At 49.3% G+C, this 18,031-nt stretch overlaps 2 protein-coding genes across 2 annotated transcripts; one reads left to right on the forward strand and one right to left on the reverse strand.

Annotated features, from left to right (window-relative positions):
- The first annotated feature begins 153 nt into the window (after positions 1-153).
- LOC144720833 (acidic amino acid decarboxylase GADL1-like) lies at positions 154-9,416 on the forward strand. The gene is made up of 7 exons (XM_078597907.1): positions 154-266; positions 1,733-1,797; positions 3,329-3,410; positions 4,730-4,929; positions 7,142-7,193; positions 8,243-8,332; positions 9,158-9,416. Exons 1-7 carry the CDS (start codon positions 165-167, stop codon positions 9,329-9,331), a joined length of 765 nt encoding a protein of 254 aa, XP_078454033.1. The 5' UTR covers positions 154-164; the 3' UTR covers positions 9,332-9,416.
- A 2,021-nt stretch (positions 9,417-11,437) lies between these two features.
- LOC144720834 (cAMP-responsive element modulator-like) lies at positions 11,438-14,461 on the reverse strand. Its single transcript, XM_078597909.1, has 3 exons — positions 14,370-14,461; positions 13,063-13,124; positions 11,438-12,404 (listed from the first exon to the last, which is right to left on the reverse strand). The coding sequence occupies exons 1-3, from the start codon at positions 14,439-14,441 to the stop codon at positions 12,248-12,250; spliced, it is 291 nt and encodes a 96-aa protein (XP_078454035.1). The 5' UTR covers positions 14,442-14,461; the 3' UTR covers positions 11,438-12,247.
- Between the last annotated feature and the right edge of the window lie 3,570 nt (positions 14,462-18,031).

Raw genomic sequence — 18,031 nt, forward strand, 5'->3', positions numbered from 1 at the left:
TGACCTAAATTTAAGCCACTCGGTCTCTAGAGACTGAGCAGGGCCCGTCACCACCGGGCACGGCAGCCAGAGACACGCAGACGCACGACTGCGTGAAGGTGACTCGGGGCCCCTCTCCCCATGCCTGCCCCCCCCCCCCAATCGTGCAGGGTGCTGTACCCTTCATGGTGGTGCTCACCGCCGGCACGACGGTGCTGGGCGCGTTCGACCCGATCGGCGCCGTGGCCGACACGTGCGAGCGCCGGGGCCTGTGGCTGCACGTGGACGTGAGAGCAAACGCCTCATTGTGGGGGGGGGGGGGGGCATGTCCACTCCTCCCCCCCCCCCCCCATGCTTGACCACTACCGGCCCCCTCTATCCTCTTCCCTTGCCGGACCCCGCCAACCACACTCGGACATCAACCCTCCCTCCTGACAACTGTATGGAATGTGGCAAATTAAGTCAGGCCGTATTATTTAAAAAAAGTTTTGCTGGCTGGAGGGAAGGGACGGACGCATGGATGGTCGCGTCCAAAGGATGTGCGAGTTGGGAGTAGTTGATTACAATTAATCGTCATGAATGTGATGCAGACATCGGTTTCTGCCGAAGGAGAGTCCGTTATTTCTGGTTAAGTGTATGTAGGGGTAGGAGTCGGCACATTCTTAGCAGCTTTCAATCCACCCCCATTCTCAGGAGACTGTTGAAGGCTCTTCTGTACATCTGTTCGATCGGGCGTACGAGGGATCCTGAGCCTGTTTCCATACCTCAGAGTTGCAATTTAGTTGTTCGCCTGTCGTTTTGTCAATATGCGCTCGTTATAAATTGCTTTATTGTTATAGTCTGGATGGCTGAGCCAGACCCGGTTCAAATAAACCCTCCAGATATGTTTGAGGTGAGCGGTGGTGCATTGGTAATCGGACTGTGCTCAGAAACCTCCCCGTGTCGCCCTCCCCATGGATGTCCCTCTCTCCCCGTGTCTCTCTACCCATGTCTCTCGCTCTCTGTGTCTCCCTCCACGTCTGTCTCCCTCCCTCCCCGTGTCCCCCTCCCCGTGTCTCCCTCCTCGTGTGTCTCCCTCCCTCCCCGTGTCTCCCTCCCCGTGTCTCCGTCCCTCCCCGTGTCTCCCTCCCGTGTCTCCCTCCCTCCCCGTGTCTCCCTCCTCGTGTCTCCCTCCCTCCCCGTGTCTCCCTCCGCGTGTCTCCCTCCCTCCCGTGTCTCCCTCCCTCCCCGTGTCTCCCTCCCCGTGTGTCTCCCTCCCTCCCCGTGTCTCCCTCCCGTGTCTCCCTCCCGTGTCTCCCTCCCTTGTCTCCCTCCCCGTGTCTCCCTCCCAGTGTCTCCCTCCCGTGTCTCCCTCCCGTGTCTCCCTCCCCGTGTCTCTCTCCCCGTGTCTCCCCGTGTCTCACTCCCGTGTCTCTCCCCCCGTGTCTCTCTCTCCCCGTGTCTCTCTCTCCCCGTGTCTCTCTCCCCGTGTGTCTCCCTCCCTCCCCGTGTCTCCCTCCTCGTGTCTCCCTCCCTCCCGTGTCTCCCTCCCCGTGTCTCCCTCCCCGTGTGTCACCCTCCCTCCCCGTGTCTCCCTCCCCGTGTCTCCCTCCCCGTGTCCCCCTCCCCGTGTCCCCCTCCCCGTGTCTCCCTCCCCGTGTGTCTCCCTCCCTCCCCGTGTTTCCCTCCCCGTGTGTCCCCCTCCCTCCCCGTGTCCCCCTCCCCGTGTCCCCCTCCCTCCCCGTGTGTCTCGCCCTGCCCAATGCGCGTGCAGGCGTCGTGGGGAGGGAGTGCGCTGCTCTCCCATCGACACCGCCACCTGCTCGACGGTGTACACAGGTGAGTGTGTGAATGTGTGTGCTCTCAGTGTGAGTGTGTGTGTGCTCTCAGTGTGAGTGTGTGTGTGCTCTCAGTGTGAGTGTGTGTGTACTCTCAGTGTGTGTGAGTGTACTCTCAGTGTGTGTGTGTACTCTTGAGTGTGCAGAGTACACTACACACGACTATACACTACACTACTATACACTACACTATACACTACACATTGGCCTCTATGGAGGCCCGTCGTTAACAGGAGTGCTCGTTAAGAGGGGTTCTACTGTAATGGGTTCACCGAATTTTCCAAGTACTATTCCAAGAAAGGAACGAAGCCTATATTTCAACTATGATATTTAAAACATTATAACATACTATTTTGCAGACGAACACACCAGTCAGTTGTAGTAGAGCATTCCAAGTCGATTGTAGAGAGGAAATGGAACAGTTTTAAAGTACAGTTGCGGGCAGTCCTCGGCTTACGAAGACAATTGGTTCCTGAGAGCACGTTCGTAAGTTGAACGGTTCGTAAGTCGGAGCATAGTAAGGCAGGCTATTTAAATGCCGTACGGTCAGTGGTAAGAAACGTGTTACGGATCCAAAAACAGGGAAGCGTTGTTAAACGCATAATTAAGAAGAAACATTTGCATGCAACACTGTAAAACAAATGCTGTATCGTAAATAAAACATAAAATAAAGGAAATAGAAAAAAAACTGTTTTATATTCCCTTACATTGACTCCTGATGCTAGCTTACTTGGCGGAAGGGGCAATGAGTTAACCACAATTGCACACACATGGGGCACGCGTGCACAAAGTCACGATACTAGCGCAGCAAGAACGCTGCTGCCACCAACTCGGCAGCAGCGTCCCCGAAGCCTCCGTTAGCAGCGCATCTCTTATGACTGGCATCTCATAAGAGATGCCAGTTGAATTATCGGATTTTTTTTAAATCTGGATACGTGCCGTCTATGACAGATGCCAGCAAGTGCAGCATTCCGGACGGCGAGGTGGCGGATAGCAGAGCTCTTGGTGTACGAGCCTGAGAGCTAAGAGTAGGGTGATGGCTTGGACTATATCTAGAGTTAGTGTTAGACTTGGGCTATGGGTTAGGGGGTAGGCGTGGGATATAAACTAAAACTATTTAAACTATTTTATTTTACCAGGCAAGGACCACTGTGCTTTATAGCTCGTTTTCAGAAGTGACCTGGCTAACGCAAATGATGGCTCAACAAAGTGGCTTAGCATGTGGGCATTTATAGCAGCCAAATACTCTAAACGCACGTTTCTAAATATGGAGGGAAAACCCGGGGGACCCTGACAAAATCCACGCGACCACGAGGGCAACATGCAATCTCCAAATATACAGGCGTCAGGGTCGGGTTCGAAACCACGACCTCCTGTGTACCAGGCGAGGTAGTTAACATCTCGCCACCGTAATTTTATAGCTACCTTCAAAGCTAGACTTAGGCTACGGTTTAGGGTTAGAGCTAGGCTTATGACCATGGTTTTAGGGCTTTGGTTAGCACCTGGTTGAATCTGCGCCGCTGTGCACGCAGGGTGGACTCGGTGGCGTGGAACCCGCACAAGATGCTCATGTCCGGACTGCAGTGCTGCGCGCTGCTGCTCCGCGATGACACCGTGAGCTCCGTCCGCAGCTCCATCCCTTGTCTCCCGCTGTGTGCGAGAAGCGAGCCACACGCACAGAACCGGAGCACGGAGATTGCGACGACACACGGCACACATGACGTAGTTAAATACAACAAAGTCAAAGTTGCACCGTATATCCTTTACAGAGTTGGGGCGAGTGCTGTTAGCGAGCACCTATAACGGTTGGCACGGTACACGAGGGGGTGGGTGGCCAGCACCACACCCGGCCGCCTTTGCCTCCCCAGTGGCGAAGTTTACACACTGCACCAGGTACTCATTTGAGGCTGAGGCAATCTAGGAGAGGTGCACGACCGATTCGGATTTAATTCGCCACTGATGTTGCCATGGCTAGGAATCAAATTCGGGTCACCGGGTTTGTAGCACAGTGCCCTCACCACTGCGCTACATCCCAGTCATATAATGACTGAATCAGGGTGTGTGTGTGACTTTGGCTTAGCACGCGTGGCAAATTACTTCACTGGGCCAATGGGATGGGATGAAATGTCAGCACAAGATTAAAAGAACACCAAAGGAACATCGAATACTCACCAAGACAGTTGCCTGCCAACAAGAACATTCCATTGATTATGATGAATCGATTTAAATTGACAACAATAATATCAACCAAGCTGGGCTTCTAGGCTGAGCGCGGCTGAGAAATGCATCGTTAAATAACCACATGACAACCTTAAACAAGTACATTTACATTGATCGAAACACAAACATCAGTATTTTAACAATACTGACCAATTAGTATGTATAATAACTTATGACTAACCTTACTCCCCACATACGTATCGATGCCTTTATATTAACACATGTTAAAATTAACAGTATTATAACCTAACGAAACGTTGTAATTCGTGGATACATTAACCTCTCTAAATCACTTCCTGATACATCGCACTCCCTATTTAAGGCTCAAAACTGCAGGACATTTTCACAGTTATGGAAATCGCCTGATGATGCTGGTTCTAGCCACCAGTGAAACGTCCATACCAAATTGTAAGATGTGCACGGATTGCTCTGCAACATCCCCCAGCCGTGCGCTGGAGCAGCGTACCCGTTACATTTAAGTAAGAATGCTTTTTTCACGCGACAACTTGTATTCTTTGGCTGTGCCGGATGGTGGCGGGTGTACGACACACAATCAGTAACGGATCATAACATCGGTGGCGAAAGCCTACGCTCAAAGGTTCACCGTTTTATCGTCGGTCTAAGCACTCGGGAATTTTCTTCCTCCGTCAATCTGCTAATCCTGGGATCCCCTGGGGTCCACGGTTATCCCCCGCCCCCACCGCCTTTTCCAGGGGCTGCTGCGGTCCTGCCACTCGGCCAGTGCCTCGTACCTCTTCCAGACGGACAAGTGCTACGACTCTGCGCACGACCCCGGCGACAAGTCGGTGCAGTGCGGCAGGAGGGACGACGCCCTCAAGCTGTGGCTCGCGTGGAAGGCGTGCGGGCGGCACGGGCTGGAAGCGCGCGTCGACCGCGCCTTCGCGTGCGCCAGGTGACGGAGCGTGCCGTCTACAGAGCACGCCCCCCAACTTAGTCTGTCCCTCGGTAGATAATAACGAAGACAATGGGGCCCGGGATTTTATTTCTGATGAAGCAAAGGTTTTAAAATCCTTTATATTAAGTTCACTTGCTTGCTTGCTTGCGCGCTTACGACCGTGCAAATCTTTCGGTCGTTTTTTATCCCACTTCCCATGATCCAATCGAGCTGACATTTTGCACACAGACTCGTTGTGCGTGACAATTTATTTTCGTGAAATTTTTTTTCCATAACTTTACACTTTTTAGGAAAAAAATATATATATTTAATTACCAATTGCTTAATGGTGGCAGGCAATCATCTGACCCATAGGTGGCAGCCATCTCAAGCCAGAGGACGAGAGGACTCTAGCCGCCACGCATATAAAGGATTTATAGTGAAAAACTTTGTTTTTACGGGTTAATTTTTTATACATTCTAACTGAACTATTCACAACTGCTTGTGAATCAACTGCTAGATTTGGGACCTTCCCCTGCCATCTGTCGGTAATTTTTGTGTGTGTTTAGTTTATTGTCCTTCCACGTCGCACCTCCGATTAGCACGGTCGGCTACGTACGGTGTGAAATAATGTCAACGTACATACGTACGTACGTGCGGTGTACCTAATTTCTGGGAGGCTCAACCAGCTGAGAGCTGGTGAGCCAGCGGCCGGTCCCTCCTGTTCCTCAGTTCCACCCCACGTCTACAAAACAGGACCCCTGCCCCTCAGAGTGAGTGAGTGACCCCTTAACATTGGACCCCGCACCTACCCTCATAAGCCCCACCCACTACACATGTAGCCCCACCTACAGCTCGGGTAGCCCCGCCCACCACTCAGGTAGCCCCGCCTACAGCTCAGGTAGCCCCGCCCACCGCTTGGATAGCCCCGCCTACAGCTCAGGTAGTCCCGCCCACTGCTCAGGTAGCCCCTCCCCCCACAGCTCAGGTAGCCCCGCCCACCGCTCAGGGAGCCCTCCTCGAGCTCATCTTCTATTAGCTGTAGCCCCGCCGACTGCTCGGGAAGCTCCACCCACAGATCAGTCCATAAGTGGAGCATGAAACTGGAAAGTGTCTAACCCCGGACAGAAATCGCAATTTTCGCTAAATGATTTTGGGAAACTGGGACAGCCGTTCTGAAACTGAGACTGGGACTGGCTTTGGTCGCCGTATGAGAGTCAGAGAGTTTATTCTGAGGGAAGATGTTGAGCTTATAGGACTCTCGTACAAGGTTGACCTCGTCAAGATAGCCATTGAAGTAAATTGTAGAGAGTGTGTGTGTGTGCACTGACGGAGCCAGTGGTGGGTGGGGTGGCACGTGCCCCCCCCCCCCCCCAATGATCCGATCGAAATCCCTAATTTCGATCGGATCATTGGGGTTTATTAGTAATAAATCGACATTTTGCGACCCCCACTGCCACTGTGTAGCATATTATTACGTGCCAGGGACTCTATGAGATGATAGGACAATAGTCTGAGTCCATTCTTGGAAATAACGGCAAAGCGGTTATAAGTGACTCAGAATTGTGCATAGTTGCGTATACAGTCCACGACTTCCCTGAAGGCAAACACCTTCAGCGAGCGCGATGCCGATCACACGACGCGGTTCGAATTCGACCCTCGATCGATGGCTGCGCCATCGCCGCACACGCGTCGAATAAAAATCAAGGGACAAGTCCTCACTTACTAACAACTCCTCTATCATGTTTCATTGCTGGAGGGGTTGCCCCCCCCTACCTGAAACTCCTAGCTCCGCCATTGTGTGTGCGTGTGTAGAGTGCACCCAAGCAGATGGCTTTTACAGAATGTAACCAACTGTAACACTTTTTCTGGACATGACACTTGTAAATAGGAGTGCTTTTTAGAGCACGTGCTCACAGAGCACGTTTATACCACTGGCTCAAGGCTGCCCGCGGATGTGAGTGCCGTCCCATCGCCTTGGTTGAGCACCACAGCAGCTCGACTCTGGTTACATCATTCGGTTTTTGATGGAAATCGTAGTTGCAAGTGACTGGCGACTGTGTTTCAGGCTGCACTGCCATTTGTAGAAAGTTGCCCAGCAGTGGAGTGATCATGGCTGATGGCTTCTGATGCGATTCTCTGTGCGCTACACTTGTGTGAGCTCGCGGGAGCGATGTGGGGGTAGCGGCTTGAACTCGCCTGCATGCGTGGTCGCGTGTCACGTGCGCAGGTACCTGGCTGATGAGATCAAGGACAAGGAAGGATTTGAGCTGCTGATGGAGGTGTGTGGCAGCGAGCATGCCGGGCCTTGCGCACGCATTCACATTCGCGATGGTGACACTGCTGTTGTTGACACAAACTAAACGTAAGGGGTTGTCTGTTCGATCCAGACCCTGACGCCTGTATATTTGGAGTTTGCATGTTCTCCCCGTAGTTGCGTGGATTTTTCTCCGAGTCCTCCTTCCGATTTTTCCTTCCACATTTAGAAACACGCGTTTAGATTATTTTGGCTGCTATAGATTTCCACGCGATAAGCCACTTTTGTTGAACTATCATTTGTGACCAGGTCACGTTTGAAAAAGAGCTATACAGCTCAGTGGGCCTTACCTGGTCAAATAAAAAGTTTAGTTGAGTTTTTTAATAAACAGTCCTCTTGGGTGATAGTTATTCCCATCATCTGCCTAAATATATCGGTACAGGTAGAACATTAATCGTTATATATATATTATTATTTTGGCTATCGCCTGATGAGGCTGATTGTTGTAATTACCAGTGAAACATCATGGTACTCGAGTGGTAAATGTTGTGAGTTTACTCTCTATCACACCGGTGTGCTGAACTAGTACCTCATTGTCCTGCTTTGTTTAAGTGACAAACCTTACGCGATCTAACCCAAATAACCTCGAATATGGACAGATATCATACTCAAAGTCTGGGATTCCCAAACACCAGACCACACTGGGCTAGCCAGATGGCAGTAGAGCAAGTCGGTCCGTGAATCTGATTGTCTTGACCTTTGAGCGTTACCCTCTCAAATATGAATTTCCTTTGGGTCGTCCGTATCCTTCCCAACATGAAGCCACCCATTCATGAAATTGGCCAAACATCCCAATGCGGCGAGACCCTCTTGAAAAAAAAGCCTTCGTAAGAGTCTCAGTGAGACTTTTCTGGGTAACCAAATTCGAGCGGGTCTGTCTGGCTCGGCAAATATTTGCACGCCCCAGTGCACAACATCCGGTATCCATCTGACTATGGCCAAGGCTACTCGTGATGCGCCTACGCCAGTCTGGCAACGCAGTCAGAGTGACTGGCGTGGCTGCTTCCTTTGCAGCCCGAGGGCACCAACGTCTGCTTCTGGTTCATCCCGCCCAGCATGAGGGGGCAGCCGAGGGGGCAGCTGTTCTGGCAGAAACTGGACAAGGTGAGCGGCTGAACGGTCACACACACACACACACAAGGCAAAGATCACCCGTATAGCCTTAACAGGCTGTTGCGGAAAGTGCTGTTAGGGAGCACCTATGAAGGCCGGCACGGCACACGAGGGGGTTGATGACCAGCACCACGCCCGACCGTCTTTGTCTCCCTAGTGGGAATGTTTACACACCACACCAGGCACTCATTTGAGGCTGAGTCGATTTAGGGGAGGCCCAGGACCGGTTTAGATAATCATCACAAGCGTTGATTGTAACCGGGAATTTAACCCGTTCGTAACGCAGCACGCTGGCCACTACACTACCGCTACCTACACACACACGCACATTAACACACACCATGTTAATGTGATGGTGATGGCGGTGATGTGGTTGTAGTTAATGGCTGTGGTTGGTTATGATGAAATTTGGGTTCATAGAGTTGGTGTTTACGAAGATAGTAAAGTGCTTGAGATGAGTGGTTGTGGTTGGTAGTTGATGTTGGTGGCAGCAATGCTGTTTGTGGTAATAGATGATGAGAACGATGCTTGGGATGATATTGGTGTTTGGTGAGAGGAGTTGCTGCAATTGTGGTTGTAGTTAATGGTGTTGGCCAGTTCCGTGGTTGTGGTTGTGCTTGGTAGGATATTGGTGGGATATTGTTGGTGATTTTGGTGGTGATATTGGTGGGAGTGTGTTACTTATAATCCATATAGACACTCACTCATCCAATAAATCACCCACTCACTCACCTACTCAATAACTTTTCGACTCATCGATTCTCACCTACCACACCACCCACCTACCCCTTTCCCCAATTTCCCTCCCTCTCACAGGTCGCCCCTGCCATCAAGACACGCATGATGCTCGCAGGGTCCATGATGGTCGGCTACCAGCCCCACGGTGACCGCGTCAACTTCTTCCGCATGATCCTCATCTCCCCGAGCGTGCGACGGGAGGACCTCGATTTCTGCCTCAACGAGATCGAACGCCTAGGCTGCGACCTCTGACCTTCGGGATTAACCCCCCCTCCCACCCCATCACATCCCTAGAGCCCCCAACACCACGTCAACCCCAATAACTCCTCCCGGGAGACGAGGCAGCGGACGACCCAACCCACCTCTCCACCTCCCCCCCCCACCCCCCCCACCCCCCCCACCTCCCCCCCCCCACCCCCCACCTCACCTCCCCACCTCCCAAGGCGATACTTGACAGACACGGCAAAGTTTCGGTGAGGGTTTTAATATTTAATAAACTAATTTATGATTGCACATATCGATTAAAACAATTACGTGCAACTGTGTAGAGTTGATTTCCACAGCTGCACCTAATGACTAATGAAGTAATAGGGTTCTATGTAGGGATGGGTTGAGGGTTTTGTATGGGATGAGCCAAGGGTTCTGAGTCGGATGAGTTGCGAGTGAGCTGCAGGATGATGCTTTGTAGAGGATGACACGGGGATTCGGATGGGATGTATACGTGCTGCATGGAAGCATTTGAGGGTACTTTACGTGATGGCTCACTTCAGATATATGTATCGGATAGCTCGCGATGACTGCAATGGAGCCGGACTATACAAGCATCTACAACTAAATACAGGGCTACATTGGCAGTTGCACATGAGCACAAATAAAATTTGCACCTTATAACATAGTAATAATAATATCTATAACGAGGAACATATAACAGGCTGATAATCCTTCTTTTGAGCAGAGGGTAGAGTTTAACTTCGTTGAAGTTTGGACGATACGCTGCAGTGTCTAAAGCACTTTAAAGTCGACAAATGACCAGATTTGCATTCGCAGACATTGATGATGAACACCGTTGTTACTCTTTGAAGATGTGTCGCTACTCACCGAGCCATATTTTAATCTTCATGAAATGGCCATGGTTGGTGGAGACATTTTTTCCCCCAAAATTCACGACAAGTAACATTTGCCAGCAATGTGTAAATTGGGCCCAGTATCTAATGGGAAACTATTAATTTCAACTTAATTTATGATTTCTAAGGCGCTGCAATGTAAAGTGTGATAACCATAAGTCAAATCAATTTCCCTCCTCCCTCCGATCTAATGAGCCACTGCTCTTAACATCAACCTTTCACATGTTCTCATATAAGACAGATAATGATAGCAGTGTTTTGTTTTACTTATCGTACCCGTGACACAGATAAAGCTGATAGTTTATGCAAATGAAATTCTAATGACTTGCTGGGTGCGTAGCGCTGATCTCACGACTGCTTCTGCGCTGCGTGATGATGGACTAACTCCGGCGACAAGAGACTCAGCGGGACTTGAGCCAGTGGTTTTACACCATGTGCCACTGCAGTCACGCTCTATCCAGACATGCAAGACCAGTCAATAACATTAAGACTGTCATTTGTTGTATGCTGTATAATTACGAGTGTTAAAAAGTCTATTAATGTTTTGTGTTTACTTTGTTAACTATTAACATGTAACTTATTCAGTCAACTTCACGAATCTCGACATTAACTTGAGCATCAATGTTTACAACGTTCTTAGTATTTTGCTTGATTTTAAAACTAATATTTGTCATATTGTCATTAGCCCCCAAGTAATGCCTACATTTACACTACACAAGTAAACAAGTGTTAGACATTTCACGCACAGAATGATGTAATTTCGAATACAGACCACATTTGCCGATGCATAACATAGGTATGTGTGAACATTCCTAATGAATGATACCCTGCCTTGCAGCTGCGTGTTTTAGACATTGTAATTCTCAATGTGCTGTATGATTATCGTTATTGACAATTAAACAGTAGTGGACAAACCTAATCAACTAAACACCCATGCTGTCAATCACCTTTCGCCGAGCTTTGCACGACAAGTCCTCGACATACGAACGCAATTAGAACCGTTCGTAGGTCGAGCTGTTCCTAAGACGGAGCACAATGCACCGTATTTCAATGCCCCCCTAAAGGTCAGTGTTATGAAATGTGTTACGGTTCAACAAAAAAGGGAAGCATCATTAAACTCATAAGAAATGTTTTACATTTGCATGTAAAACTGTAAACAAATACACCGTCCAGAGAAACAAGTAAGTATAAAGTTACATAAATGGAGAAGACTCCAGTTTCGTTTCCACTTGCCTTGCATCCTGGTGCTGGCTTGCTTATCGGAAGCGGCGCAATGAGTCACCACAATTTCACACACACGGGGCACGCGCGCACGCACAGACAAGACAAAGACCCCCCCTTATAGCCTTAACAGACTGTTGGGGCAAGTGTTGGTAGCGAGCACCTATGAAGGCCGGCACGGCACAAGAGGGGATGGGTGGCCAACACCACGCCCGATCGCCTTTGTCTTCCCAGTGGCAATGTTTTACCACAGCCAACCAGGTACTCATTTGAGGCTGAGTCGACCTAGGTGGAGGCCCAGGACCCGTTCAGATAATCACCACCGGTGTTGGCCGTGAGCGGGAATAGAACACGCACTCCCAGCACGAAGCTGACTCAAAAACATCTCGTGGAAGATCGCTCCGCGGATCTTACGGTAAATGCACATTTTTTTGTATGACTGGCTCTAAAAATGTGTACGAAACAAAGTGCGCTACGGGTAAGCCTCACGCGTAACCAATTCCTCAGAATAAAGCCACAAAACCATCGGTGCAGCCGGCACCCCTGCATCCAAGCCGGGAATGTTTCTTGTCCAACATTCTGACATCTGCACAAGAATTCCAGACAATTACCAGGGCCAAACCACAATCATAGAACCCATAATTCACGCGTATATTGATTCCAGGCATCCAAAAATGATTGGAATATTTAGAGTCAGTTGTTTATTTATAGGACATTTCCAATAGACCCCAATAAATAAAGTTCACACTTGACAACCGGAAGCGTTGTTTTGGACTCCGGGTGATTGCGGGCTCGACGCGAGGCCGCACAACTACGGACAACTTCACTGCCCAGCGCTGCCAGGATTCAAACCGAACTGGTTTTTGAGCCACGACAGCTCATCCAGCAGCTGTCTGTTCTGCACCGCCAGCACTTCCACGCGGTTCTCCAAGCACCTCACATACTCCTTCTGTCGCCGGCGGCATTCCTTGACCGCTTCCCTGGGTAGCCAGGCGACACGTGCACGTACACAGACACAACGGGTAAACATACAACTCGTGCATGATGAAAGAAAATACGAAGATCCCCCGTATAGCCTGAACAGACTGTTGGGGCAAGTGCTGTTAGCTAGCACCTATGAAGGCTGGCACGGCACACGAGGGGGTGGGTTGGCCAGCACTACGCCCGGCCGCCTTTGTATCCCCAGTGGGGATGTGTATACACCACACCAGGTACTCGTTTGAGGCTGAGTCGACCTAGGGGAGGCCCAGGATTGGTTCAGATAATCGTCACTGGTGGTGGCCATGAGCGGGAATCAAACTCGGGTTGCCAGGTTCGTAGCGCAGCGCGCTAACCGCTGCACTACCGCTCCTCACAATAAACACACACGTGACCTAACAAAGTGTAAAACTCTAAATTACGCCAAGAATGGCAAGCACGGTTTTTTTTGTTCTGTGTGTGCCCACACAATTTAAGATGAACCTTTAAAAAAAGCGCACAACTACTGACTGCAAAAACATGACCTCAACGTTTATCCAATCTGCAAGTCGCAGGGGAGCATTCAGAGGGGTGGCGGGGCGGAAGAGCAAAATCACGAGTGAAGTGCAAAATATAATTCGACAAAATGAATCGTTCGTTGTGCAGCGGTAAGACGTGGACCTGTTTTTCATGCGCCTGACCTCCCGGTTGCGCATCCTATCCTCGGGCACCGCCTGCGAGCTCTGTGGCGAAGAGATAAAAAAAGGTTGGCAAGTTTGCTCCGACAGATTCTGTTAAACGAGCACACATTAAAGAACTACGGAGCACATCGCATTAAGCGAACGTGTTGACATATAGCCACGGTGACCCATATTGTGGAATGCTTCTTTGATGTTGTCTGCCCGATGAGTTGCCCTTTCAAAAATAGCTTCTTGGCTCAATGGGCTTTGCTCTGGAAACAAAACTTCTGATTCTGATTTTAAGCGAGTTCGGCTCAAGCAAAGTCACAATCGGTGCAGAAATCAACCTCTGCAGATGTGCATGGTAAAGGAACTACTCTGGATGACTTTGGACATGGAGCATCAACTTTGAGTTCACACAAATGCTAATATGAGAACGTGACGCTCAACACTTGACTGCAGTTACCATATGTGCAGTCGCAGCCACGAAACTATTAATAAACATTCCATGAATTCTCATAATTTGGGGATCACGATTAAATTTAATTTGAAAAAAATTACAATGTGGTGAACCCATGCACGAGTCACATAATCCAATGTAATACAGTGCACGTAGATTGAAAGTCATTATTTATTACAAGCGTGATTCCATGCTTGCATCCCGAGCATAAAAATCTGAATCAATGTCTCGTTGCGTGGTTAGTCCGTTGCCTAATAAACCATACACAACTCTAAACAGTGTAACAACACGGTGGCTGTGTATGTCGTGTGTGTGTGTGTAATTTATGTTATTACCTTTGTGACTGTATGTATGAGCGCAAGTATGTTTGCCTGCACGTATGCTACTACTACACAAGTGTAGATGTGCACGCATTTCATTTTCATGCACATGTACAGTCTGTCCTCCTACAACGTGGTGGAAGTAGTTGCGTTCCAGAAGAACACCGCGTTATGGACAAATCGCGTTATAATAAATAATATGTAATGTAGTGTAAAGCACAGTCCGCGATAACACGCGGGATGCGTACGCAGGCTGAACATAGACGGAGGCGCGCGGGTAGCGCCTGGAAGCATCCAGCAGCATCAACTTGTGTGATTCTTGCTCCGACTCTCACGACGTAGTTTTGTTCGCTTAATCACGTTATATCCAATTCGCATCCGCGTTATATATATTTTAAAAAACGTGTTCCCTTATACATTCATCGCGTTCTATCCAATTCGCGTTATGAAAACAACACGTGTTATCGGAGAAGAGACTGGACTTTTGGAAGGAAAACAATTTGTCGCCACTGACTGTCGACCCCATACCTGCGTGCGTGCAAGGCGCGTCTCTCCCTCACTCGTGCTCGATGTCGCTGTCTCCTGCTGGCCTTCGGACATCTTTGGCTCTTTTTTTTTTAAATGCCTACTGGCATAGCCACACAACGCAGGCATACACACACATGAGTTGTTGTTCTTTATCCAGACTGGGTGTAGCCAGGGCTCATTCTCCACTCACTGAATGTTTTCTGGGCTGCGTGCGGTGGCAAGGGTCTTGCCCGAGTCGCGTGTAGGGAGGGATGCGACTCGTAGCCCCGGGAGGTAATCATGGATGTTGGCGCACCAGGCGTGGACATATTCTCAGACCCTTCTGAATTAAGCCCTGGCTGCAGAACTATGCCATGATATTAAAACTGATGAGTGTTCACATTATTTTAACGTGGGAGCTTTTTTGCCAGCATCAAAGTATGAAAACTAAGAATAGGTTTTATCCTTTCTGGCAATAAAACAGTTGTTAAGATGTTCACACACCAAATAGATACATTCTGCAAAGAATCGAGTCTTCATGAAATAGCGACTCAACCCGAGCTAGAAATGCTCTGCTACGTGTGGCATTGTCTTTGTACTGTCCGCCTTTTGGCGTCCTCTGGTCTGACGCTGGTGTTACTAGCAGAGGTGGGACAAAGTCATTGTTATGCAAGTCCAAGTCGAGTCGCAAGTCATCAAATTCATGACTCGAGTCTGACTCGAGTCCAAGTCACATGACTCGAGTCCACATCTCATAGGTGGGACAAAGTCATTGTTATGCAAGTCCAAGTCGAGTCGCAAGTCATCAAATTCATGACTCGAGTCTGACTCGAGTCCAAGTCACATGACTCGAGTCCACATCTCATAGGTGGGACAAAGTCATTGTTATGCAAGTCCAAGTCGAGTCGCAAGTCATCAAATTCATGACTCGAGTCTGACTCGAGTCCAAGTCACATGACTCGAGTCCACACCTCTGGTTACTAGGCCATAGAGAAGTCTGCCTCTGGTGTAGGCCAATCAGTTTCAAAGACAATGCCATATCGTAATTACTAGATCATGTTTCTTTGCATGTTCACCACAAGTACGTGTGGTTAACGCAGACTTGATTCCTTACAAAAGCTAGTTGGTGTTTTAACATCTTAACACCTGAAGACGGGCGCTTGTGTTGCCACCGAAACGTCGTGTTTTCTTTTGTTATTGTTTTCTATCTACGTGACTTTACCGAAAGAACCAGAGTATGTAAAACCTATTATTATTATGTTTCATATTATTTCAACGTGTTTAACCGTCAATTTAAATCCACCGCTGGATGAATCCCTCACTGCCCTAGCCGTCTCCTCCATCTCTAATGCACCATCGGCATCATCAGCCAGGGCCTCTCCACTGCTGGGTGAATCCCTCACTCCACTGGCCTTCTCCCCACCTCTAATGCACCATCGGAATCATCAGCCAGAGCTCTGTGCCTGACGTCCGGCTCCACGTTTGAGAACATTCCCGCACGAGTGGCAAGCAATGGTGGGGCAATTGTGGCGCTGTGGAGAGATGTTGCGGTGGCGCGATCGTGTGGTCCGATGGAGTAGCGTGAAGGTTGTGACTCACGTGCGGAATTATGCTCCTTCGCTGGCTGTTCCGGCACCCGGCATTAACCTCAGCGACGCACTGCGAGAGAAACCCGCCTCTCCATTCCCGCCGAGTTGCCACAACCGCTGCGTGGGTGAGCAAATGATGTCGGTTGGCAGCCGTTGCCTGCGACGATTTACCCCCCAGAAGATCGTGGCCTCGCCATTAAACACGCGAGCGCGCCCGTTCTTGAGACAGAGTTGAGCGTTGATGTCCCGGGGAGAACGAGAAGACACTGGCGCGGGGTGAGCTGTCGTTGCGATGAGACCAAGGCAGAACCGCGCATGGCGAGAGGAATCGTTAAAACTAAATAAAGATATACTATTTGGTTCTTTCGGTAAAGTCACGTAGGTATAAAATAAAACATATCACGACGTTTCGGGCGCAACCTGACGATGGACGCTTGTGTTGCGCCCGAAACGTCGTGATTTGTTTTATTTTCTACCTACGTGACTTTACCGAAAGAACCACAGAGTATGGATTCCTGCAGTCACGAAAGCTTCAGATCACGACTAAATAATAAAGATGTCAAGTCTGTGTTGCTGAAACATGCGGCGCCTCGATAATCAACAGCTCCCGACTCACGCCTGAGCCGGTCTTGAGTCTTCTTTAAATCGCGCGAGTGAATGTCACTCGACGTAGTTTTTAGCAACACGAGTATAAACCTGCGTAGGAATAAGAAAACAACTTATTTTAGAGACCTGCAATAGTTGCAGACCAAAACATCGGCCCAATTTGCATAGTTTACAAATGACTCCGGAAAAAGTTAGCTCCTCAAGGCAAAGTGACACAAATTTAATCCACGACTCTTACTTAAGCATGCGTGCACACCTTCAAGCACAACAACAACATTATTGTTTTTTGTGTGTAATGTTTGGGAAATTCGTAACACAAAACAAACCTCCTCACTCTCCTCCCCGTTGCTGTGAGAGAGTAACAACAGGCGGCTGGGAGACTCGTTAGCCGCGAGGGGGTTGATTCGATCCGTTGTTTCTTTAAACCCACAACTAGGCCTCGGCAAGGCAAGGTAATTTACCCTTTTTACCGAGTAAAGGTAAAGGTGTCGACATGTCAAGGGGTAAGGTAAAGGGTAGGGTAAAGGTAGCTCCGAAGAGTTACCCGGTAGCCGATAGGGTAAAGGTAGCGCGAAGTGTTACCCGGTAAATACGGTACCTTGTTTACTGCTCAACGATCCGTGGCGCAGCCCGTGGCCTACATTTAATAAGTAATATTTTAGTTTTTAACTTTATTAAAAACACGCTTTTATTAAGTGTACGAGTAGTGGCAGAACTCCACGACTCCAGGAAGTGGCCCCGAAGCTCGCCACAGCGCAAGGGGCCGTGGTGATTTACAGCCAACGTCAGTTGAGCGTGGACAATTAGAGCCAATCCGAAACATAACAGGTACAAAATAATGTTTAAAATTATATGAATGTTTAATGATAGAATATAGTATTGTCATCAGTATGACATAAGTATACCAAGTTTGCAGTCGATACCATATTGGGAAGTGGGTTAAAATTGAGTTACAAGATTTGAGGATACGACAACAACAGAGTGAGTTAAAATAAAGCATGTAAAATTGGAATAATCGAGAGAATTCTATATGTATAAAGCGCTCTACCCGGCATTTACCGGTATAAAGCATTTTTATGTGTAGTAGTACCCCAGTAATTACCCTGTAATCGGGTAATTTGTATGGGGTAAGGATAAAAGGTAGGGTAAAGGTAGGCTCGTTGTTTTTAACTTTCACCTTACCTTGCCGAGGCCTACGCTCAACAGCACGAGGAAGACGATAGCCAAGGAGTGGGGGGTAGAGAGGGGCGAGTGGGGGGTAGAGAGGGGCGAGTGGGGGGTAGAGAGGGGCGAGTGGGGGGTAGAGAGGGGCGAGTGGGGGGTAGAGAGGGGCGAGTGGGGGGTAGAGAGGGGCGAGTGGGGGGGTAGAGAGGGGCGAGTGGGGGGTAGAGAGGGGCGAGTGGGGGGGTAGAGAGGGGCGAGTGGGGGGTAGAGAGGGGCGAGTGGGGGGGTAGAGAGGGGCGAGTGGGGGGTAGAGAGGGGCGAGTG

Source organism: Lampetra planeri, chromosome 10 (genome assembly GCF_965212315.1).
Source record: "Lampetra planeri chromosome 10, kcLamPlan1.2.h2, whole genome shotgun sequence".
Taxonomy (NCBI): Eukaryota; Metazoa; Chordata; class Hyperoartia; order Petromyzontiformes; family Petromyzontidae; genus Lampetra; species Lampetra planeri.

Excerpts from the sequence above, each read along its gene's own strand:
- LOC144720833 (XM_078597907.1), top strand. The coding sequence starts at position 165 with ATGGTGGTGCTCACCGCCGGCACGACGGTGCTGGGCGCGTTCGACCCG. Across the intron at positions 267-1,732 it reads GCCTGTGGCTGCACGTGGAC|GCGTCGTGGGGAGGGAGTGC; the intron begins GTGAGAGCAAAC and ends ATGCGCGTGCAG. Across the intron at positions 1,798-3,328 it reads CTGCTCGACGGTGTACACAG|GGTGGACTCGGTGGCGTGGA; the intron begins GTGAGTGTGTGA and ends CTGTGCACGCAG.
- LOC144720834 (XM_078597909.1), bottom strand. The coding sequence starts at position 14,441 with ATGTCCGAAGGCCAGCAGGAGACAGCGACATCGAGCACGAGTGAGGGA. Across the intron at positions 13,125-14,369 it reads CGCGCCTTGCACGCACGCAG|AGCTCGCAGGCGGTGCCCGA; the intron begins GTATGGGGTCGA and ends TCTTCGCCACAG. Across the intron at positions 12,405-13,062 it reads GTCAGGCGCATGAAAAACAG|GGAAGCGGTCAAGGAATGCC; the intron begins GTCCACGTCTTA and ends CTGGCTACCCAG.